Raw genomic sequence first — 25,196 nt, forward strand, 5'->3', positions numbered from 1 at the left:
TTTTTTTTTTTATAAAAGCTAAAAACTGAAGAAAATGTAACAAAACATCATAGCAAGGAATTACTTGTAGTGCATTTCATATGCTATAGCAATGTTTCCCATACAGTGTGCCTCCAGCTGTTGCAATACTACAACTCCCAGCATGATTTAGCAGCCAAAGGCTGTGCAGGCATGGTGGAGGTTGTCAGGATCCGGACTGGTATGCAGAGAGGACACTGGTGGTGGATCCTCTGTGTCAGTGGGGTGATGGCGTGGGCCGTACCAGGGGAACGGAATCTAAGGGGTTACTGGTTTTCACCAGAGCCCGCCGCAAAGCGGGATGGACTTGCAGCGGCAGGTAACCCCCAGGTCGTTCCACCCGATATCGACTCAACCTTACTGACAGCTGAGACAGGCGCGGTACACAGGGACAAGGCAAGAGCAAGGTTGGATGTAGCAGAAGGTCTGGGCAGGCAGCAATGGTTCATAGTCAAGGGCAACGGCAAGGGTCTGGATACACAGGCTTGGGATACACAAAACGCTTTCTCAGGGCACTAGGGCAACAAGATCCGGCAGGGACAGGAAGGGGAAGTGGGTATAAATAATGTAGGGAGGTGATTAGAACTAATTGGGTCAGGCACCAATTAACGGTGCGCTGGCCCTTTAAATCTCAGAACATCGGCGCGTGCGTGCCCTAGGGAGCAGGGCCGCGTGCGCCGGGATGAGACAGACAAAGGAGGAGGGTGAGTAGAACAGGGTGCGATCCGTGAACAGGTCTGACCAGTCCCACGGATCGCGTCCCCGCCGGCGCGAACACAGCAGCGCTCGCGGTCAGAGACAGAGACCGGAGCGCTGTTGTTACTACGATGCCGCGAGAGCTCTGGGGAAGCCTTGGGACCCGGAGCGCTCGGCGTTACAGATGGGATATGAGGTTGGGATATGAGGTTGGGATAAGAGGATGGGATATGAGGTTGGGATATGAGGTTGGGATAAGAGGATAGGATATGAGGTTGGGATAAGAGGATGGGATATGAGGTTGGGATAAGAGGATGGGATATGAGGTTGGGATAAGAGGATGGGATATGAGGTTGGGATAAAAGGATGGGATATGAGGTTGGGATAAGAGGATGGGATATGAGGTTGGGATATGATATGAGGTTGGGATAAGAGGATGGGATATGAGGTTGGGATAAGAGAATGAGATATGAGGTTGGGATATGAGGTTGGGATAAGAGGATGGGATATGAGGTTGGGATAAGAGGATGGGATATGAGGTTGGGATATGAGGTTGGGATAAGAGGATAGGATATGAGGTTGGGATAAGAGGATGGGATATGAGGTTGGGATAAGAGGATGGGATATGAGGTTGGGATAAGAGGATGGGATATGAGGTTGGGATAAAAGGATGGGATATGAGGTTGGGATAAGAGGATGGGATATGAGGTTGGGATATGATATGAGGTTGGGATAAGAGGATGGGATATGAGGTTGGGATAAGAGAATGAGATATGAGGTTGGGATATGAGGTTGGGATAAGAGGATGGGATATGAGGTTGGGATAAGAGGATGGGATATGAGGTTGGGATAAGAGGATGGGATATGAGGACAAGTAATTCCTCCTATGTTGCTTTTCCTCCCCCCACAAGGATTAAATTGGAAAAAAACAGGCAACGTTGGGTACTCAGCTGGTTCTTTATTTTTTTTAAATATATATTGTAAAATAGGGAAAATGTAAAAAAAAAGTAATTTATTATTTTAAGGAAGCAATAACTTTCCAAGAGAATATGTAATTATTCCAAGATCACATCTTGCAGCATTTCACCATCCAGGCTGCGGCGATAAATGGGTGCCGGACTTATAGACAACCGATGGCCTATGCTGTCAGTTGCGGCCAGTCACTGAGCTGCTTTGCTGCATATATGTGATGACGCCCTTAAGTAATGAAATGCATTATCCTGGACCCAAAATGTACTTCACATCTATTCTATGATTACAATATTTTTTTTATTCTGTTGTGTTTCAGATACAATACATACAATGAACGCAGACAATTTCACCTCAGTAACTTACTTTGTCTTGGCTGGCCTAGGAATTCAAGACAATCTCCAGGTCATTCTTCTTCTATGTTTTCTATTATTATACATAGTAACCTTGGCAGCAAATCTATTTATTATGATTATTCCTATTTTTTATTTCTCTCTCCATACGCCGATGTATTTCTTCTTATACAACTTGGCTTTCCTTGACATCTGTTACTCATCGGTGGTTGTCCCCAAGTTTCTTATAGATCTTGTATTTAAGGAAAAGATGATCTCATTTTGGGGTTGCATGTTACAAGTCCATTGCTTCCATTTCTTTGGTAGCACAGAAATTATACTATTTTCAGCCATGTCCTATGACAGGTACGTGGCCATTGCACATCCCCTGAGATACTCCACAATCATGAGTCCCAATGTCTGTTTATGTTTGGCCTCGTGTTCTTGGGTTATTGGCTTCTCACATGCATCAATACACAGTATTATGACCTCAAGGCTTCCATTTTGTGGCCCTAACGTAGTGAAACATTTCTTCTGTGATGTTAAACCAGTGCTGAGCTTGGCCTGTACCGATGTGTCACTAAATTTCATGCTGCTTGCTGGAGTCACTGGAACAATATGTATAACAACCTTAATATTAACTCTTCTTTCCTATGTCTTTATTTGCAAATTTCTTTCAAAAATTAAGACCTCCCAAGGACAAAAACGTGCGCTGTCTACATGTAGCGGCCATTTTACCGTGGTCACTCTCCAATATGGAACGGCCATCTTTACCTATATCCGACCTTCAAATGGCTCTTTAGATCAGGAGAGATCAGCTGCCATAATGTTCACTGTCATAACTCCAGCGTTAAACCCCATTATATATACATTACGAAACAAAGACATGAAGAACATAATAAAGAAGTTCCTTAAACTATCTCGTTGATCAAATAAATGCAATATCATAAGATATCATAAGTACAGGGGTAATCCAACGTCAAGTAAAAAAATGCTGCAGAAGCATGCAGAATTGCTTGTTTGTCTGCTCCAGTCCTGAAACCACCACAAACCAATTTTTTCTGGGTGTCCAGTGGTGAATCTAGCCTCTCTGCTGCCCAAGGCAAAGGGCCCCGGAAGACTGCTGAAAGGGGGCGTGCGGACCCCCGTACGAAGCGGCGGCCGACACGCCCCTTCCATGTATCCCATAGAGATACATAGAGGAGGCGTGTCGGTAGCGGCTTCCTGTGGGGGTTGAAACTGAAGCTTCCAGCAGACTGCCAGGGCCCCGTTCAGGAGATCATGGGGGGTCCCAGCAGTCTATAAGGCTGGGTTCACATGAGTCTAGCATCCGCCATAGGTGAACTCAGCCTAGATCTCAACGCAACTGATTCCGCAACTGATGAAAAGTTTTCATCAGTTGTATGGCATCCAGCATCCATTGTTTCTGCATGGTGGGCAGCAAGCTGTGTTCCCCTGTCTGTGCCCTCCGGCGTGTCCAACCATCCGGCGTCAATATTGAGACGCTAGATAATTGTGAATTGTCCCATTCAAATAATTAGGATCATGTGTATATGCCAGATGCCTTATATATGTTAACCCAGCCTTACTTGTTCCCTATTTTTTGGATAGGGGATAAGTTATGTTTCACTGCACTACTCTTTTAATGTCTAAACCTTGGCAGCAAAAGTGAGTACAACCCTAAGTGAAAATGTCCAAATTGGGCCAAGAGTGTCAATATTTTGTGTGTGCATCAATATTTCCCACCACTCCCTTAAGAACATGGAGTTCACTAGAGCTTCACAGGTTATCACTGGAGTCCTCTTCCATTCCTTCATGATGACATCACTGAGCTGGTGGATGTTAGAAACCTTTAAATCACCCAAAAAATTTAAATAAAATATTAATCCTCCCCTAAAATGTAACTTTTATTCCATAAATAAATGTTTAAAAAATGTAACACTCCCTGATAAAAATATATAAAACCAAGTACTGTAATAGAGTATATATATATATATATATATATATATATATATATATATATATATATATATATAAAATGTCACTTATGATATACAGGGTACTCCCTGTTGTCGAAAGGTGAACGGCACTGCAGTATAGTGTTTATGGATACTATTACAGAGTGAATTTAACCCCTGAAGGACAGAGCATTTTTCCATTTTTGCGCTTTCGTTTTTTCCTCCTTACATTTTAAAAATCATAACCCTTTTAATTTTGTACCTAAAAATCCATATGATGGCTCATTTTTTGCGCCACAAATTCTACTTTGTAATGACATCAGTTTTCTTACCCAAAAATCTACGGCAAAACCAAAAAAAATAATAATTATTGTGTGATAAAATTGTAGAAAAAACTAAATTTTGTAACTTTTGTGGGCTACCGTTACTACGCAGTACATTTTTCGTTAAAAATGATACCTTCACTTTGTTCTGTAGGTCCATGCGAATAAAATGGTTCCCTACTTATATAGGTTTGATTCTGTCTTACTTCTGGAAAAAATCATAACTACATGCACGAAAATTAATACGTTTAAAATTGTCATCTTCTGACCCCTATAACTTTATATTTTTCTGCGTATGGGGTGATGTGAGGGCTCATTTTTTGCGCTGTGATCTGAAGCTTTTAGCGGTACCATTTTTGTATTGATTGAACTTTTTCATCACTGTTTATTCATTTTTTCATTATATAAAAAGTGACCGTAAATACGCTATTTTGGAGTTTGGATTTTTTTTTTGTGCATACGCCATCTACCATGTGGTTTAATTAGCAATATATTTTTATAGTTCGGACATTTATGCACCTGGCGATACCACATATGTTTATTTTTATTATGGTAGCATATTTTTTATATACAGGAAGGGGTTAATGGGTGTTTCCTTTAAAGGGGTACTCCAACGCTTAGACATCTTATCCCCTATCCAAAGCGAACACACTCCAGGGACTGATTTTAAACGGGGTGCGACGTGCAAAATCACGGGGGTCCCCAGCGGCGGGACCCCTGCGATCAGGCATCTTAAGATGTCAAAGCGCCGGAGTACCCCTTTAAAGGAAAACAGTCAGCAAAGGAAAACAGTCAGCTTGCTACCCCCCACCCCCCCGCACTAAACAGCGGTACTGACTGGTAGTGCGGGCGACGCTGATCAGTTTGATGCCTACTGTGCCCGGACCCGCCCCGCCGTTCGGCCGAAATCTTCCATTTTCTGTATGTGCTAATTAGGTGCTAACTGACACAGGCAGCGTAACTGGCACTCTGACATCAGCGCTGCTCTCCCACAGCGCTGCCCAGCTCGTCAATATTCCTCCCCTCCCTCTGCCTCTCCCTCTTCTCCCCGCTCTGTAATGAAGAGGTAGAGGCAGAGGAGGGGAGGAATATTGATGAGCTGGGCGGCGCTGTGGGAGAGTCGTGCTGACGTCAGAGTGCCAGTTATGCCGCCTGTGCCAGTTAGCATCTATTTAGCATATACATAAAACAGAAGATTTCGGATGAACAGCGGGGCGGATCGGGGCACGGTAAGCATCAAACTGATCAGCATCCCCCCACTACCAGCCAGTACCGCTAATTAGTGCGGGAGGGGGGGAGCAAGAGGGAGCAAGCTGACAGTTTTCCTTTAAACTTTTTATTCAACTTTTTTTTTCACTTTTAGTCCCCTTAAGGGAATTTTAGGAGGAATCATTAGATTCCTCATACAGATAATTGTGGTTTCATAGAACCACATTGATCTGTGTGCTCTGTGCTCGATTGATGAAGCCTGGTCCTGTCAGGCTTTACCATTCACAGCGCAGCAGCCGACATAGGAAGTGAGGTAAGCACTCAGGCTACCTCAGAAGTGAATCGCCCCACCCCAGTCCAGGGATGGTTTAAATGTCCCTTTAGACGCTGCTGTCAACTTTGATAGAGGCAATCTAAAGGGTTAATGGCCAGCTATTAATGCCGGGCCCCCAGCTACAGGAATCAGCTGGTGGCCAGCCGGTATGGCACGGCTTGAGTCGGTACCCTGCGCCATACAACGGTTGCCGTCTCAGACGGCAACCGGTTAAAATATATCTGTCATCAAGGCTGGTTCTGCCTATAGGGAAAATACAATTGTAAACAGTCCTACTAGGTTAGAGGATTAAATTATCCTTTAACCTAGGATATAGTATTTTGACACATAGGGTAGTGTGTATCATTGTATCCTCAGTTCACCGGTCTTTAGGAGGCGCTGCTCGCATCTGTAACAGAACGGAGAGACTCAGGCCAACATAGGACAAAATTATTTATTTTGCAAAAAAAGGCGGACAACTCGTTTTGGCACATACAAAGTGCCTTCCTCGGGTCCAAAACATGCAATGCTAAAAGACATTAAAATTGAGAGTATGATAAAAAGATGAAGAAGAAAATTGTTACAGAAAGAATATGTAGTATGGGGTAAAGACTCAGATGCTGGCCTGAGTCTCTCCGTTCTGTTACATACGCGAGCAGCGCCTCCTAAAGACCAGTTTTTGTAACTTCCAGTTGCCTATCGTGATTCCCTACTGGCTCTTGCATATGAGCCCAGCCCCGGTCGGAGTGCAGCAGCTCCCACAATTCCACTCACAACTATCTCTTGTGAGCTACTACCTAAATTCGACACAAGATTAAGCATTGCATTCTATACTGGGAGCACCCCCTATTTTTGTTTCTCTCTCTATCTATCCAGTATCCTCAGTTAGGATTTATCTTGATTTATGTTGAGCTCCCACAACCATTACTCTTTTATATGGGCAAAATATAATAAAATAAAAAAAGAACATACAATGCTTTGTGTTGTGATATCCTTTGATGCAACAGGATTCGTTTCAAATCAGTAACTGCTCACCGATGTGGGTTGTACAAGCGCTAAATATATATATATATATATATATATATATATATATACATATAGTCATATGCTAACTATATATATATATATATATATATATACTCATATGCTAAACATGAGGGATTAGTTATTATTTTGAACAAAATACACAAGCTCACAACCTTGGCGTATGGTCTAAGCACTGAAAGGCTGACACTGAGCATGTGCACAGCAGCTTAGTGGTTACCACTGTTTTCTTGCAGCATTGGGGTCCTGGTTTAAATCCCACCAAGGACAAAAAACTGCAAAAAGTTTGTATGTTCTCTCTGTGTTTGTGTGGGTTTCCACACTTCAAAACATACTGATTGGTTTAGATTGTGAACCCCAATGGGGACAGGGACCAATTTGAGTGTTTAGCACTTCAGAATTTGTGTGCGCTATGTGAAAAATGTATTATTGTTATTATCCCTTCCTAGGTTGATCATAGCGAGGCCTGTTCTGAGAGGAACCTATCCTGTGAATCGCTGTATGGTCTTACCCACTATGCTGCAGCTCAGGGTCTTGGCAATCTTCTTATAGCCCACACCTTCTTTCTATAGAGCAAAAATTCATTTTTTAGATCCTCAGAGAGTTCCTTGCCATGAAGTCCCATGTTGAACATCCAGTGACCAGTATTAGAAAGTGTGAGAGCGATAACACCAAATGTAAGATGCCTGCTCCTCCTTCCACACTTGAGACCCTTTAACACTAATGAGTTACATGACATTGAGGAGGGAAAACGGTTTATTGGGGTCCAATTTGGACATTTCCACTTAGGGGTGTACTCACTTTTGTTTCCAAGGTTGAGACATTAAGGGCTGTGTGTTGAGTTATTTTGAGGGGACACAACATTAAAAAGTAGCTCCCACGGCCATGGCCGCGGCGCTGCGGCGCTACCCTGCTCCTATATGGAAGTGGAAAGACAATTATTTTACCATAAATTTGCTTCGACCAGGTGCTCCTCACAAGATCTCTGACAGAGGAGATCAGAAGAGTTGACCAAGTAATGCATTCCACCACCATGGCCTGTATGCATGCTCACCACACAAGTCTCCATTGCTGAATAAAACGCATGGTGAAGTTGTATGTTTGCTGCACAACTTTTAGGAAAGCCAGTGAAATACTGGGAGAATATAGTGTGGTCAGATAAGAGCAAAATGAAACTGTTTGGATGCCATAATACACACCAAGATTTATCTAAACCTGTGTAGAGGAAAAGTGGTGCAGTGGCGAATAGCAACCAATCAGATTGCTTCTTTTCTGAGGCTTTGTTAAAAATGAAAGAAGCAATCTGATTGGTTGCTATGGACAATTGCACTACTCTTCCTAGACACAGTTTTTGATAAATTTCCCCCCATGTTTGGGGGGAAAATGGCACTACACATCACTCTAAAACACCATCACAACAGTGAAGTTTGGAGGTGGGAACATCATGGTGTGGGGCAGGTTTTCAGCAAATGGTTCAAGTTGAGCATCATTGGAATCATACCGAACCATAGAATTACGTTTGCATGTCAGTTTTACCGTATTGTGAACTCAGAGAAAAATTATTGCCCCACAAAATTGTGCAGTTTCATATATTTTTTTTCAAATTTGCATATAATTTTTTCTGGCTTAGTAATATATTATATGATAAAATAAAGTCTACCAATGAAAATGAAACTTGTCTAGCAAACAGTAAGCCCTAATACAAGTTTGTTAGTGGAAAAATAAAAAGTTAAGGGTCTAAGAAGGGAAGGAGGAAAAAATGTAAACCAGAAATCTAAATTTTCTGGGTCATGAAGGGGTTAATTGCACTGCGATGTCACAACCAGGTAGATATAATGCGTGTTTGCTAAAATCAATAAGATTCACGTTATGTGGCATTACAATGCTAATATACTCGGATGCAAACGCTAATAATTGAGCTGCTATGGTACAACCTATAGGTATACAGTGTGCACGATTCATACCCCAAACTGTAAGTAAAGGCGCTATGCAGCATTTATGGCTCTTTCAATATGTCTTGCAATCACGCAGGTCAGCAACATCTTTGCTTAGTTCAGTAGTTGTTCAGTTAGTTTGTCTAAGCCTTTTAATAGGCTTGCTGGAACTGTAGTACAAGATGAGCGTTCTGTAGTAATGGACAGGACCTCACCCTAAAATCAGTGAATGATCACTTTGCTGTAGATTTTTGTATAGCCCCTATAGGATTTGTGCTAAGCCTGCTGTGGAGGGTTTTGATAGGATAAGCCTTTTGGGATTTTGCAGGATTCTGCAGGATTTGGGCTCGTGTTCACACACACACACACACACACATACACACACTTTCTGTATCTCTTTCTGTATTACTCTCTGCATCTCTCTTTGTTCTTTTCTTGGTATGTGCCTCTCCGTGACTGATGAAATCTCCATCATATTTGAAACTGAGCAAAATTCCCTACCCCCCTTGTTGTCTCCTATTGATCTTTGAAGCTGACTGACACAAAAACCATATGATAACCTGGGTTATCATGTGATATACTGCTCACACTGAGGTCATGCCATTGTCTCCTGCTACTCCTGCTTTCTCTGGGCGCCAAAATGTAATGCTTTTCATGCAATTTCGCTTTCGGGGTAAGCAGGGCATCCTTAAAAAAACTGCTGCATTTTTTAGTGCTTGTCCAGTCTGTGTGCAGAATAAATCACTTTGTCCCCTTTCAGTAAAATTTCTCCAACCCTTACCAAAAATGGTACCAACACAATCATACTCATGGTTGTCGACAGATTTTCTAAGATGTTCCACTGCATACTATTCCAAAAACTCCCATACACTAAAGGGTTGGCTACAGTCTTTATCAAAGAACATATTGTTTTCTCTCTGGGAGAAAGTATGGGCCACCCAAATTGGTGCACTTGCTGAGACTCCCTCGGGAGCTATTGTTTATCTGTTAACCTGTGTACCAAGGTACTTTCTACTCACCACAAGGCCAAGTCAGCAGGCATCCTGAAAAAAACAACTGCTTTTCTGGTTGGTTTCCCGTCTCTTTTGGTGGCCAAACATGAACAGAGATACTGCTGCATTTGTTGCTGCCTGTCCAGTCTGTGAATAGATTAAATCACCCTGTCAACTCATCATTGGGTATTCTCCAACCCATACCGAATGGTGAATAAAAAAAAGTCACATCTTGCCATGAACTTCTTTGACAACCTCTCTGTATCCAAAGGTAACACAATCATACTTATGATTGTCAACAGATTTTCTAAGATGTTCCACTTTCACTAAAGAGATGTCTATGATCTTTAATAAAGAGGTTTATCGGCATCATCATTTCCCATATGAGTAGCAAGTCTTGAAATTCTGGAGGGCCCTCTGTATACAGGGTCTCCCCCGAGCTCTCCATCCTCAAGGTGACTTACTAAAAAAATCACAGGAGCTCAGCACTATTTGTAAACACTTACCTGCACTTTCCTACCAGGTCAGAGAGAAGGTCTGGTTATCCTCCTGAACAATAAAAAAGTGTAAGGCCATGTTCACACAGTGGAATGTCCACACAGAAAATCTCAGTGCGGACATTCCACCGACAATGGTGTGCCGGCAGAACATGCCAGCGCTGGGGCCTCTTGGAAATGTGGGGTCTCGTAGACAGCAATGCATTTCCGTGCGGACTTCTAAGAAACATTTGACATTTAATAGTAAACATTTCATGAACTCTTTGCACAGTACATATAAATATATACAACATGTTAGAATATAAAGAAAATGTTTATTTATTTTTATTTTCATGAATTGTTGCATTTGAAATTAAAAAATATAAATGATATCAGCCTACTTTTACTATATTATTATAGTGCAACTTGTGGGGGGGAAAAACAATGTCAGAATTATTTGGATAGGCTAAACATTACATTAGAGTTGTTCTCTAATATAGTCACACATGCCACATATCGAAAAACAGGCTCGGTCATTCAGTGGCATGCAGGTCTATGTGGTTCAGTCCTTAAAGGGGTACTCTGGTGGAAAACATTTTTTTTCAAATCAACTGGTGTAAGAACGTCAAACAGATTTGTAATGTACTTCTATTTAAAATCTAAATCCTTCTAGTACTTATCAGCTGCTGTATGTTCCACAGAAAGTTCTTTTCTTTTTTTAATTTCTTTTCTGTCTGACCACAGTGCTCTCTGCTGAAACCTCTTTCCATGTCAGGAACTGTCCAGAACAGGAGAAAATCCCCATTGTAACATGTGTAACAAAGCTGGTACACCAAATGATATCTCTAAATAAAATGAAATATTATAAAATAATATAAAATTATATCAAATACAATCCACTCCGAATTAAATCATTAATTGGTTTATTCATTACTTGATAGTGGCACATAAATGAGTAAGGCTGGATTCACATATGCATATCATCCAGCACAGATGAACTCAGCCTAACTCTCAACGCAACTGATGCCACAACTGATGACAACGTTCATCAGCTGTCATCAGTTGTATGGCATCCGGCATCCATTGTTCCTGGCACCGGACAGGGGAACGCAGCAAGCTGCGTTCCCCTGTCCGGTACTGTCTGGCGTGTCCAAAAGTATGGCATCACAATTAGGATGCTGGAGGTTTGTGAACTGTCCCATTAAAATGAATGGGATCGGTTATAGCATCAGCTTCCCTCCAGTGCACGTCGGAGAGAAACTATGCCGGACAACTGATATATGTGAACCCACCCTTTCAAATATAAGAACTGCACTCTTTATTGTTTATGATATTCCATGCATTTCTTCAGTGGGATAGTTTAAGAAGCTTCTTCATTGCGTTCTTCATATCTTTGTTTCGTAAAGTATATATAATGGGGTTTAATGCTGGAGTTATGACAGTGAACATGATGGCAGCTGATCTCTCCTGATCTAAAGAACCTTTTGGACGCATGTAGGTGAAAAGGGCCGTTCCATATTGGAGAGTGACTACGGTAAAATGGCCGCTACATGTAGACAGCGCCCGCAATCGTCCCTGGGAGGTCTTTATTTTTAACAGACATTTGAAAATGAAGAAATAGGAAAGAAGAATTAACACTACCATTACTACAGTTAGTGTCCCAGTGATTCTAACAAGCAGCTTGACATTAAAAGACACATCGGTACAGGCCAAGCTCAGCACTGGTTTAACATCACAGAAGAAATGTTTCACTACGTTAGGTCCACAAAATGGAAGCCTTGAGGTCATAATACTGTGTATTGAAGAATGTGACAATCCAATAACCCAAGAACACAAAGCTAAACCAAAACAGACATTGTAACTCATGATGGTGGAGTATCTCAGGGGATGTGCAATGGCCACGTACCTGTCATAGGACATGACTGCAAACAGTACACATTCTGTACTACCAAAGAAATGGAAGCAATGGACTTGTAGCATGCAACCCCAAAATGAAATTATTTTTTCCTGAGATATAAGATCTATGAGCATCTTGGGGACGACCACCGATGAGTAACAGATGTCAAGGAAAGCCAAGTTGTACAAGAAGAAATACATTGGTATATGGAGAGTAAAATAAAAAATGGGGAAAATGATAATAGAAAGATTGGCTGCCAAGGTTACTATGTACGAGAACAGAATGATGAAGAAGAGAAATATCTGAAGATCAGCTTGAATTTCCAGACCAGCCAAGACAAAGTGAGTTACTGAGGTGGCATTTTCTATGTTCATTGTATGTATTGTATCTGAAATACCAAATTATTTTATTTTATTACATGAAACTGTATTGTACAACTTTAAATCAAGTTTACTAAAAACAAACAAAACCAAAGTAAAAAAAAAATATATAAATATATCCATAAGAATACTGAAGAAGGAGTAAGAGACTCCAAAACATGTTTAGTCTGGAGAAATTCAGTACAACAGCCAGCATGTTCAATGTGTATTTAATAACTCTAAAACAAGCTTGAAATACCTGGGAACATGTTGTTAGTGTTTAGCACGAATATTTGTAATGCAAATTTTTATCACGTATATCGGCACTTTGCGATTTCATGAGTATTTAGAATATATATTCGTAATGATGAATATTAGGGGTTTTTTTTTTCGTTTTTTTTCACATGCACATTTTTATGCAAATTTCTATGCAGATTTTCCATGCAAATTTTAGCATTGAAAAAAAGTGAACAAACAGCAAATATGCGACTTTCGCGAACATAGGACTAATAATCATCGATATATTTTAAAAAATATCGCTAATTTGAATGTGGCCCCTGCTGCTCATCACTAGTCACCATTCCTGCCAGCCTTCTCGCAGCTCACACCTGGTAAAAACTAAGGAGAATGACCCCGGTTCATTACACTCCAGGCAACTGTGTGTACAACAGCAAGCGTGAGCTCCCATACAGGCACCACACAACAGTGAATGTTATTGCTGCTCAGTGCTCCACATCCTAAGCTTCTGCACAAGGCAATTTAAAGGGGTTGTCCAGGATTAGAAAAACACTGCTTCTTTCTTGCAAAAGCAGACAGGTTGTGACTGGTATTGAAGCTCGGCTCCATTAAAGGAAGTGAGACTGAGCTGCAATACTACACATGACCTGTGGATAAGAGTGGTGCTGTTTTTGCAAAAAGGAAGCATTTTTTTTCTACTCCTGGACAACCCCTTTAATTTGTAGCCAATGCGTGGAAAGTGCTAAGAGTCTGCTACTCACAAACACCCAGCTTTCCTGAAAGATCACAGAGCATACACTCTTTTTTTTTTGGGAAATGATTGAAGACATTCTGTTAAACATAAGTCTATAATTGTCCCGCTAGACCTATACAACCCAACCTTCTGGGGATACTAAGAAAGCTATTATCATGCATTACCATTGAACCCACAGTGCTGCTGAAACTATTTTAAATTTAATGTCTTTGTACTAATTTTTGCTTTATTCTTCGGGATCCATTTATATATATATATATATATATATATATATATATATATATATATATATATTCCTCAATATATTTGTTTCTCCCCTTTAATCATTTGTTTTTTCTTATATACAACCAACCTCACATTATATCTTCTTTAATATATATATATATATATATATATATATATATATATATATATATATATAGATATGTATGTATTTAGCTATACCTATGCCCTTGCTCACACGTTTTGTTTTAACTTTTAATATTAAATGCTTATTATTTTATAGATATACATTAGAAATCCTTGGGTATCTGTCCATCTTTATATTATTCCCTATATCCATAATCCAGTGTGTAGGGATATGTTGCCAATTACGTATGAAAATCTGTGTGTAAAATATAATATGTCGCCGATTTTTCCTTTGTATAAACCCCATCTAAGTATATGTTCACACGGTGAAAAATAGAAGTTCAAAAATGCACCTGTATTTTAAGACTGGGTTCACACTGCATAAAATCAAAAGAAAAATATTGGCATCAAATAGGTATAATTTTTTTTTTTTTTTTTATTCAATAATGGGCGGCTGTCAGTGCGTACACTGTTAAAAAAGGTGCCAATTCCACTTTTCCATAAACTTTAATTGTGCACCTTTTTTTTGCCATCTTATAGATGTATTCAGCCATTTATTTACTAGTAAAATACAGATGTAAAATAGGAATAAAATACCAAATAAACATTATCTCCTACCAAAAATATGTCTACATACCTTATTCTTTTTCTTATATTTTTTTATTTATCGACAAAAATAATCAAGTTATTTCTTCCTCTCAGGCTGGTAAGGATAGTGAGGCTTTTTGCTTGTATATATTGGGTTTAGTATGTGTTTTTCTATGTAATAATTAACGATAAGTGCCCCAATGGATATGGTCTATAGAGCTATTCTGCAATTCCCCCAGCATAAGGAGACTTAATATTTAGCTATTACTTTTATGGTGTCCTCCTCAAGGAGAAATATTACCCTTTTGACCTACATCAATAGGCCTCTCAACAGGCAAGCCAGCACACCCTGTTTTGTACAGACAAGGGGCAGTCACCCAAAAACAGCTGGTTCCTCTTCAGAAAGCAAAAATCTTAAAGGGGTACTCCGCTGCTCAGCGTTTGGAACAAACTGTTCCGAATGCGTCGGGAGCTAGTGATGTCATAGCCCCACCCCCTTATGATGACATGCCCCACCCCCTCAATGCCGTCACGCCCCCTCCCATAGACTTGCATTGAGGTGGCGTGGCGTGACATCATGAGGGGGCATGGCTATGATGTCACGAGCTCCCTGCGCCAGCTTCAGCATTCGGAACAGTTTGTTCCAAACGCTGAGCAGCGGAGTACCCCTTTAAAGGGGTACTCCGGTGGAAAACATTTTTTTTTAAATCAACTGCTGCCAGAAGGCTAAACAGATTTGTAATCGATGCTACCGAGGAAATTATTTTCTTTTTTCTTTTCTTTTTTTGTCTTGTCCACAGTGCTCTCAGTATGATGTTTTTGGACAGCTGGAACACTGACCCCTTTCTGCTTCTCTCCAGGGTCCAGCAAGAATGCCATCTTTCAGCTCTTCTTTTGGTTTATGTGATAGAACTCTTCACAGAATCTAACTGGCAAAACCCAAGGGGAAGAGGGATCACCATACTGGGACCAGAATGTTAAGTGGCCAAGTGGTTGCTATACATGGCCAACATGACCTTCTTCTGGGCTGACCAGTTTTCGTTGATGTTCCTCATCTAGACCTGCAAAGCATTTGGCCAGACTTCAGGAGCAAAAGAAATCTGCAGAATGTCAGAGGACTTGCTCTTTGTAGAGTAGGCCCTGGCCCCCAAGGACCCATTCCCCTTTTCCATCCAACCAGACTATAAAGAACTTGAGAGTCTGGTTAAAAAAGAAAGGAGTGTCCCTAAAATCTTCGCAAGATTGGACATTGAAGCCACAGACAAATGACCATGGAGGAAAAGACTCTTGTGCTGCATAATGAGATGTTGCCCATACTCCAATACATCACACAAGCCTGGCCCCCTAATTCCACAATATGCTTTATCATTACCAGGACTGTCTTATGCTTCATCTAGGGCTCCAAATTGGACAGATGAAAAGAATGGTCATGTACAAGGAGTTACGCACGGGTGGAAATGGTGCTCAAGATATCCCCATTCTACTGTGGGTCTTCTTTGCACGTGACACTGTCGCAGGGCTGACAACAGAAGGAGGTTCGGCAAGCCGATCAATGTCTCACTTTTTCATCCTGCCTCTCTTGAAGAAGCATTTATGGGAAAAGTGGGAAAACTTCTACCTTTAAAACTGAAACCCCTCTTGTACTATGATGAAATTCTCAAGTTCGTGAGGGAATACCAGCTGGAGGGATCTAAAGGGGTACTCCACTGCTGTGCAATTTTTGGTACAATGTGTGCTGCTCCTATGTGTCATCCTGGTGTTGCGGACCTTATTGCTAGCTGTTTGAGGCTAAAATTACCTTTTGTTCTGGCAGGATGTTGTGTACATTTTCTGACTTTCCTTTGATGGCAACCACATTCCTTGCTCCCTCTGTGGCCATGTTGAGTTTGTGACGTGTGTGTGGTTGTGCAGGATGCTGTTTGTTCCTTTCCCCTTGCTCCAAATCTGGTACCAGCCTTCTTTTGAATATTCCATTTTTGTGTTTTTGGCACTTCTTTCAGTGGTGCGGCTCCTGCCGCATCTCTCCGTGTATTGGCTGCGCGTGGCCAATAATGTGGAGATGCCTTACATATCGAGTGGTGATTCCTTGTTTCTTAGTGAGGCATGTGAGGCATTTGTTTATCGGTGTTAGTGATGACATGTAGGAGCTTTTTTGCGCTTGCGCCTTTCACACGCTAGCAAGTTTGCAAACAATTCAGGATCCTCAACACGATGACGCAACCAGAAGGAGGGACAAGGGGCGGAACTAGGGTGGAACAACATATTCTTTTCAGCAAAAAAACGTGGAGACGAAGGACCAAAAAAGGGCGAGTAAAATTAGGCAGACCCAACCTCGCTAGGCAGAACAACAAGGGAAAATTGGGAAAAAACACGGCCACAACACCTCCTGGGAACTGTAGTTTCACTGCTGGGCAAAACTGGAAGACAGGGAGGGAAAGGAAAACAAGACAGAACACAAATGGAGTGCAAGACAAGCAAATTTGCAGGGTAAGTCAAACGTGTACGGGATTTGGGAGAGGGAAAAACAACAGTACCAGTGGAATCCCCCTTTAAGTCTGACTTGTGGAAACCAAAGACTGTCCACAAGGTCATCCGAGCAAAGGATTCAGTGGAGTCTATTCCATGGCTCTCTGCTGAGACAGTGGGTGTGAAAATCTGTCTTATGTCATTATGATCCCTTATATGATATGATATATGATTATACCATAATATATTAACTCCAAATCCAAACGCCAATCCAAATGTAAGATCTATCTTTTCATTTTGCCAACATAAAATAATATATTAACTATGAATGGTGCTGGGCAGACCAAAACATTTGCTGTATAGACCTGGGATCTCTATGGAGTTTACTATATATCAAGTGGGGCATTGCAACTGTCCTCTCTATCTACTATAAACGGTGACTCTACAAATTTTCACATTGGAGGAGATTTATTTAAACCTGTCCAGAGGAAAAGTTGTTGAGTTGCTCATAGCAACCAATCAAATCACTTCTTTCATTTTTTACAGGCCTTTTTTTTAAAAAAAATGAAAGAAGCAATCTGATTGGTTGCTATGGGTAACTCAACAACTTTTCCCTCTGAACAGTTTTTGATAAATCTCCCCCAACTGTGTTTTGTTTTTAACCTCTTAACGACGCAGGTTGTAAATGTACGTCCTGGTGATCTGGTACTTAATGCACCAGGACGTACATTTACGTCCTAAGCATAACCATGAGCATCGGAGCGATGTCCGGATCATGTGTGGCAGTTCCCGGCTGCTGATAGCAGCCAGGGACCCACCGGTAATCAATACAGATCACAGCATCTGCAGCATCGCAGTCACTAAAATGGATGATCGGATCGCCCGCAGAGCTGCCGCGGCGATCTGATCATCCAGCACGGCAGCTGGAGGTCCCCTCACCTGCCTCCACTGCCTTTCCGGCGTCTTCTGCTATGATCTGCCTTCCCGCAGACCAGAGCAGAAGATGACCGATAACACTGATCAGTGCTATGTCCTGTACATAGCACTGAACAGTATTAACAATCGAATGATTGCTATAAATAGTCCCCTATGAGGACGATTAAAGTGTAAAAATAAAAGTAAAAAAAGTTAAAAAAATAAAGTTAAAAAAATTTGAAAAACCCCCTCCCTCAATAAAAACGTAAATTGTCCCATTTTCCCTATTTCACCCCCAAAAAGTGTTAAAAAAATATTTTATATACATATTTGGTATCGCCACGTGCGTAAATATCTGAACTATTAAAATAAAATGTTAATAATACCATACGGGGAACGGCGTGAACGTAAAAAAATAGCTGCTTTTTTATAACATTTTATTCAAAAATAAATTTATAAAAAATGGATTAAAAGTTTTATATCAGCAAATATGGTATCAATAAAAAGTACAGATCATGGCGCTAAAAAATGAGCCCTCACACCGCCGCTTATACGTAAAAATGAAAAAGTTATAGGTCTTCAAAATAAGGGGATTTTAAACATACTAATTTGGTTAAAAAGTTTTTGATTTTTTTTAAGTGCAACAGTAATAGAAAAGTATGTTATCATGGGTATCACTTTAATCATATTGACCCAAAGAATAAAGAACACATGTCATTTTTACCGTAAATTGTACGGCCTGAAAACGAAACCTTGCAAAATTTGAAAAATTACGGTTTTCTTTTTAATTTTCCCAAACAAATAGTATTTTTCTCGTTGCGCCATACATTTTATGGAGAAACTGGAAAATATATATACAGCTCACCCTCGTAGTGTTTGGTCTCTGCTGTTCATCCAGTCTGGCTGTACGGAAAACGTGGCGGCTCCACAAGGCAACAATACAGGAAGAGATCACTTGAAAAAATCCATAGTGAAAAACTCCAGTACTTCCAGAGTGGATAAAAAAATTATAGAATTTATTCAATCTCCGTGGAGGTAAAAAAACATGCATAGAAGGCAGGTAAATACGATAAAAACCGACGCGTTTCGTTAGCCTTTGTCAAGGTATATGATATGTCAAAGGCTAATGAAACGCGTTGGTTTTTATCATATTTTCCTGCCTTCTATGCATGTTTTTTTTTACCTCCACGGAGATTGAATAAATTCTGGAAGTGCTGGAGTATTTCACTATGGATTTTTTCAAGTGATCTCTTACCATACATTTTATGGTAAAGTGAGTGATGAAATTACAACCGACAACTGGTCGTGCAAAAAACAAGCCCTCATACTAGTCACTAGTCTGTGGATGAAAATATAAAAGAGTTATGATTTTTTGAAGGCGAGGAGGAGGCGAGTCCTTAAGGGGTTAAATATCTTTATCATTATTGTTTTTGAAATCTCCCCCAGTTGTATGTAAATAAAATTCACACTTGCTTACAATCTGGAGTGCCATAAATTAGTGGAAATCTGTGGCCTTTAGCTGGCTTATCAATGGGCACAAGGGCCTGGCAGTGGTGGCCATTCAGGAGACCCTGCCCCTCAGAAATGTCATGCATGGCTGCTGTACTGGCTCCCTGTTGTGCCCCAAATCTACCGTTCATCTCTTTACCATCTCCCCATCTGCAGTTTACTTCTGGCCTCTGTGTGATCGAAACACTGGAAGTGGTGTCCTGGCATACTGAGTAGGCCCGCAACCGATTACCACAGACAGCATGAAAAGAGTGTTTCTATCGGTCTAGATACAGCATCATGTTAGGCCATAATAACGATAACATAAATAACTAATAACAGATAGCATAACTAACGCTAACGGGATGACAAGGAGGGAATAATTGTAACATACTAATCCCATAATCCACAGGGCTGTCATAATAATGTGTATGTAGAACAAAAAGTCCCGGCACTCACCTGAGTGCCGGGACTTTTTGTTCCATATGCCTATTTTTTCCACGTGCACCACCCACCACAGAAGTGCCGACTCTTTTTCCTATAATAATGTGTATGAACAGATCACATATATTAAAAGGTCCAGACACATGGTCAATCTTGTATATTTAAAGGGGTACTCCGCTGCTCAGCGTTTGGAACAAGCTGTTCCGAACGCTGGAGCCGGCGCTGGGAGCTCGTGACGTCATAGCCCCGCTTCTCATGATATCAAACTCCGCCCCCTCAATGCGAGTCTATGGGAGGGGGCGTGGCAGATGTAGAGCAGAAGCAAATCCCCATAGCAAACTTCTCCTGCTCTGGACAGTTCCTGACATGGACAGAGGTGTCGGCAGAGAGCACTGTGGTCAGACAGGAAAGAAATTCAAAAAGAAAAAAAAGCTTCCTCAGAAGCATACAGCAGCTGATAAGAACTGAAAGGATTAAGATTATTAAATAGAAGTAATTTGCAAATCTGTTTAACTTTCTAGCACCAGTTGATTTAAAAAAAAAATAATGTTTTCCACCGAAGTACCCCTTTAAGGGGTTAATATATCATTAACCTCAGAGCAATGGTGTAATATTCTTTATTGCTATTTTTATTATAATGCTCGTCTTTATCATTTCATCTGAATGGTGAAATATTCGGTCACAACTCTGAGGAATTGCAGAATTCCTCTATAGACCATATACCCATTGGGGCACTTATTGTAAATTTTTATATATATATATATATATATATATATAAAAAAAAATAAAAACACTGAACCCAATATATATACAGGCAAAAAGCCTTCCTATCTTTACTAGCCAGATTGTTTGAGAGGAAGAAACAACTTGATTTTAGTCCATAACAAAAAAAAACATAAGAATTAAAGTTAAGGTATGTAGACATATTTATGTTACTAGTTCCTATAAAATGGTGTGCTATCACAGATAACAATATGACAAAGAGAAAGAGAGAGAGATACTAGAGAAACAGATAGAAAGAAAGATAGATGGACAGAGAGATGGATGGACGGAGGGATACCGTATTTTTCGCCCTATAGGACGCATCGGCATATAAGACGCACCCTATTTTAAAGGTGCAAAATCTAGAAAAAAAAGATTCTGCACCCAACAGTGATCTTCAACCTGCGGACCTCCAGATGTTGCAAAACTACAACTCCCAGCATGCCCGGACAGCCGTTGGCTGTCCGGGCATGCTGGCAGTTGTAGTTTTGCAACATCTGGAGGTCCGCAGGTTGAAGACCACTGGTAGGAGGTAATACTCACCTGTCCCCGCCGCTCCGGACCTGTCACCGCTTGTCACCGCTGCCCTGGATGTCGCTCCATCGCTGTCGCCGCGTCCCTCTGGTGTCCCCGACGCTCCGGACGTCTTCTTCCCCGGGATCCACGCTCTCCATCGCCGTCATCACGTCGCTACGCACGCCGCTCCTATTGGATGACAGGACGGCGTGCGCGACGACGTGATGACGTCGAAGGAGAGCGCCGGCCATGCAGGGGATCCCGGCACGGAGCAGACACCGAGGAGGCAGGTAAGTTCCCTCCCGGTGTCCTGTAAGCTGTTCGGGACGCCGCGATTTCCCCGCGTCGGTCCTGAACAGCCCGACTGAACAGACGCGGCGGTCAGCTTTGATCGCCGCGTCTGAAGGGTTAATACAGGGCATCAACGCGATCAGTGATGTCTTGTATTAGCCGCGGGTCCCGGCCGTTGATGGCCACAGGTATTCGCCGAATAAGATGCACCAACTTTTTCCCCCCAGTTTTGTGGAAGAAAAAGTGCATCTTATACGGCGAAAAATACGGTATATAGATATGAGCTTGAGACAGTGAGAAAATGTAAAAAAATATATTTTTGATTTAGAAGCTAAAAACGATTTTCGGGAGCGGGCTAGGGATCTAAAAGAGAGCAGCCGACGATATATTGACAATAGAAGCGTGGTAAGATAGTGTATGAATTGAAACGATAGATTAAAACATGAATGAATGACAAATGAGTGAGGAATTAATTAGTGAAGTGTTTTATGTAATTAATGGCTAATTCAGCGTGTTCGTTCACATTTTTTTTTTTTACATGTATACATTTATTTTTATTAATTTGTTTAATTGTTCATTTTTTTATTATTATTTGCTTAAACATGTATTTACAGGTCCTTTGTTATTTTATTTAATAGTTAAAAATATGTTGATGGTTATTTATATCCCCTTTGCTCATATAATTTAATTTTTTATTTTCGATTTTAACTCTAAAGGCTCTGAACTGAAAACTAAGTGGATGATATCTAGGTCAATGGCTCAAACCACAATTTAATTGGATTAGAATGTTGGGGATTTGTGGTTTCACCCCGAAATTCTAATCCAATTAAGTTGTGGTTAAATGTCAGGTGAAATACAACAAAATAAGGTACATGTCACTGTTCTAACCCAGGAAGAAGTACAGTGCCACCTTAAAAAAAAATCTAAATAGACAAATCACCAGGCATTCAGATGGCCTTAGGAATTATAGGCCTGTAAATTTAACCCTGTTATATGTAAACTGCTATTTTGGAGTATCTTAATAAAAATAAAATGTATGACTCCGTATCAGCATGGGTTTATGAGGGATCGATGCTGTCAGACTGATCTGATCAGCTTTTATTTGGAGGTCAGTTATAGATTGGACCGGGGTGAAGCTGTGGATGTTGAATTCTTGATTTTTCCAAAGCATTTGATACTGTGCTACATAAAAGATTGGTACATAAAATGAGAATATTTGGGCTAGGGAAAATGTATGTAGTAGGTAACTAGCTGGGTGATAGGAAACAGAGGGTGGTTATTAATGGTTCATACTCTGAGTGGGTGACTGTTACTAGTGGGGACCACAGGGGCCAGTTCTGGGCACTATTCTTTTCAATATATTTATTTATGACCTTGTAGAGGGATTATATAGTAAAGTAGCAATCTTTGCAGATGATACTAAGCTCTGTAAAGTGGTTAACACAATAGAGGACAGTGCACTGTGTGTAGAAGACAACACGATAGGAGACAGTACTATGTGTGTAGTAGATAAAACAATAGAGAACATTGCACTGTGTATAGTAGATAATATAATAGAGGACAGTGAACAGTGTATAGCAGATATGACAATAGAGAATAGTGTACTGTTACATATGGATCTGGATAGGTTGGAGACTTGGTCTAAGAAGTGGCAGATGAGGTACAACACTGATAAATGTAAGGTTAGGAATAGGAAAAAAAACTCCAGGCTGGGCATATGTATTAAATGGGAAAACACTGGGGATGACTGACATGGAAAAGGATTTGAAAGTTTTATTCGACAGCAAATGTAAATGCAGTGACCAGTGTCCGGCAGCAGATGCCAAGGCAAATAAAATCATGGGATGCATCAAAAGGGACATAGATGCCAACGACAAGGAAATCATTCTACCACTGTACAAATCACTAGTCAGACCACACATGGGATACTGTGTACAGTACTGGGCACCAGTGTACAAGAAAGATATAGTGGAGCTGAGGAGGGTTCAAAGACATGCAACCAGGGTAATACGGGAGGACTACAGTGGCCAGAAAGATTATCAGAATAAGGGTTATTTACTTTAGAAAAAAGAAGGCTTAGGGGTGACAAAAAAAAATTGTAAATACATCAGGGGTCAGTACAGAGATCTCTCTCATGACCTATTTATACCCAGAACTGTATCTATAACAAGGGGGCATCCTCTACAGCTAGAGTAGAGTAGTTTTCTACACCAGCCCAGACCAGGGTTCTTTACTGTAAGAGCAGTGAGACTGTGGGATTCTCTGCCAGAAGAAGTGGCTGATGTGTGTACATAGTCTAAGTGTATGTCCACACATAGTGGAAATGCTGTGGATTTTATGCAATCAAAAATCTGCCCCAAAATATGTGATATGAGGTGTGGATTTGTTGTCTTCCAATTTCCAATTTCCAGTGACTCTGTTTAAATTTTAATGAAAAAGACATTGAAAATCTGAAGTGAATTTTACATTTTAATTTTATTTTTTTTAGATGAGAATTCATTTTTAAGTAATACAAAATACTTTCATGAAATACAACTTGTGTTATGTAAGAAATCTAAAGTAAAAAGTGATCAATTTATCATATGGAGGAAATGGTTTTCCAACAATTAGTGAATGCATGGGTCTATAACATGTATTTGATTTATTTTCTATACATGTAACTTCTGCTTAATGATTTTGTATTTCAGATACAATACATACAATGAACATAGAGAATGCCACCTCAGTAACTTACTTTGTCTTGGCTGGTCTGGGAGTTCAAGGTGATCTTCAGATGATTCTCTTCTTCATCATTCTGTTCTCGTACATAGTAACCTTGGCAGCAAATCTTTCTATTATCGTTTTCCCATTTTTTTATTTCTCTCTCCATACGCCAATGTATTTTTTCTTGTACAACTTGGCTTTCCTTGACATCTGTTACTCATCGGTTGTCGTTCCCAAGATGCTTATAGATCTTATATCTCCAAAAAAGATGATCTCATTTTGGGGTTGCATGTTACAAGTCCATTGCTTCCATTTCTTTGGTAGTACAGAAGTCGTACTGTTCACAGTTATGTCCTATGACAGATACGTGGCCATTGCACATCCCCTGAGATACTCCACCATCATGAGTTCCAATGTCTGTTTTGGTTTAGCTTTGTGTTCTTGGGTTATTGGATTTTCACATGCATCAATACACAGTATTATGACCTCAAGGCTTCCATTTTGTGGACCAAATGTAGTGAAACATTTCTTCTGTGATGTTAAACCAATGCTAAGCTTGGCCTGTACCAATGTGTCTTTTAATTTCATGCTGCTTGTTAGAGTCACCGGAACACTAGCTATAACAACATTAACATTAATCCTTCTTTCGTATAGTTTCATTATTAAATTTCTTTTAAAAATTAAGACCTCCCAAGGACGAATGCGGGCGCTGTCTACATGTAGCGGCCATTTTACCGTAGTCACTCTCCAATATGGAACGGCCATTTTCACCTACATGCGTCCAGCTACAAAAGATTCTTTAGATCAGGACAGATCAGCTGCCATTATGTTTTCTGTCATTACTCCAGCGTTAAACCCCATTATATATACATTAAGGAACAAGGACATGAAGAACGCAATGAAGAAGCTGCTTAAACTATCCCAATGAGGAAACACATGCAATATCATAAACAACGAAGAGTAAAGTTCTAATATCTCTAAATCATTTGTGTGAAGTTACATTATTCAACATAAAGAATAAACTAATTCATGATTTTACTAATTTCATAAAATATTACTGCTTTGTTATCATTGCAATAGAAATAAAAAGGAATTTGGTATTTGTGCATTATAAAGTATTTCACTTTTAAAGTGGCAAAATATTTGTTGGTTTGTTGGTTGATG

At 40.4% G+C, this 25,196-nt stretch overlaps 3 protein-coding genes across 3 annotated transcripts in view; 2 read left to right on the forward strand and 1 right to left on the reverse strand.

Moving 5' to 3' along the window:
- LOC130294951 (olfactory receptor 12D1-like) overlaps nucleotides 1–24,960 on the forward strand; it is a 36,073-nt gene extending 11,113 nt beyond the window's left edge. The window contains exon 2 of the mRNA XM_056545106.1: nucleotides 24,017–24,960. Coding sequence (XP_056401081.1) covers nucleotides 24,031–24,960 — 930 coding nt within the window. The 5' untranslated portion in view covers nucleotides 24,017–24,030. The remainder of the gene's footprint in view (nucleotides 1–24,016) is intronic.
- On the forward strand, nucleotides 2,017–2,943 carry LOC130294949 (olfactory receptor 12D1-like). Its single transcript, XM_056545104.1, has one exon. The coding sequence runs from the start codon at nucleotides 2,017–2,019 to the stop codon at nucleotides 2,941–2,943; it is 927 nt and encodes a 308-aa protein (XP_056401079.1).
- Nucleotides 11,612–12,535, reverse strand: LOC130294950 (olfactory receptor 12D1-like). The gene has a single exon (XM_056545105.1). The coding sequence runs from the start codon at nucleotides 12,533–12,535 to the stop codon at nucleotides 11,612–11,614; it is 924 nt and encodes a 307-aa protein (XP_056401080.1).
- Nucleotides 24,961–25,196: the final 236 nt, after the last annotated feature.

Source organism: Hyla sarda, chromosome 11, assembly GCF_029499605.1.
Source record: "Hyla sarda isolate aHylSar1 chromosome 11, aHylSar1.hap1, whole genome shotgun sequence".
Taxonomy (NCBI): Eukaryota; Metazoa; Chordata; class Amphibia; order Anura; family Hylidae; genus Hyla; species Hyla sarda.

What these genes read in the sequence shown, in the direction of transcription:
- LOC130294949 (XM_056545104.1), top strand. Translation starts at nt 2,017, where the DNA reads ATGAACGCAGACAATTTCACCTCAGTAACTTACTTTGTCTTGGCTGGC.
- LOC130294950 (XM_056545105.1), bottom strand. Translation starts at nt 12,535, where the DNA reads ATGAACATAGAAAATGCCACCTCAGTAACTCACTTTGTCTTGGCTGGT.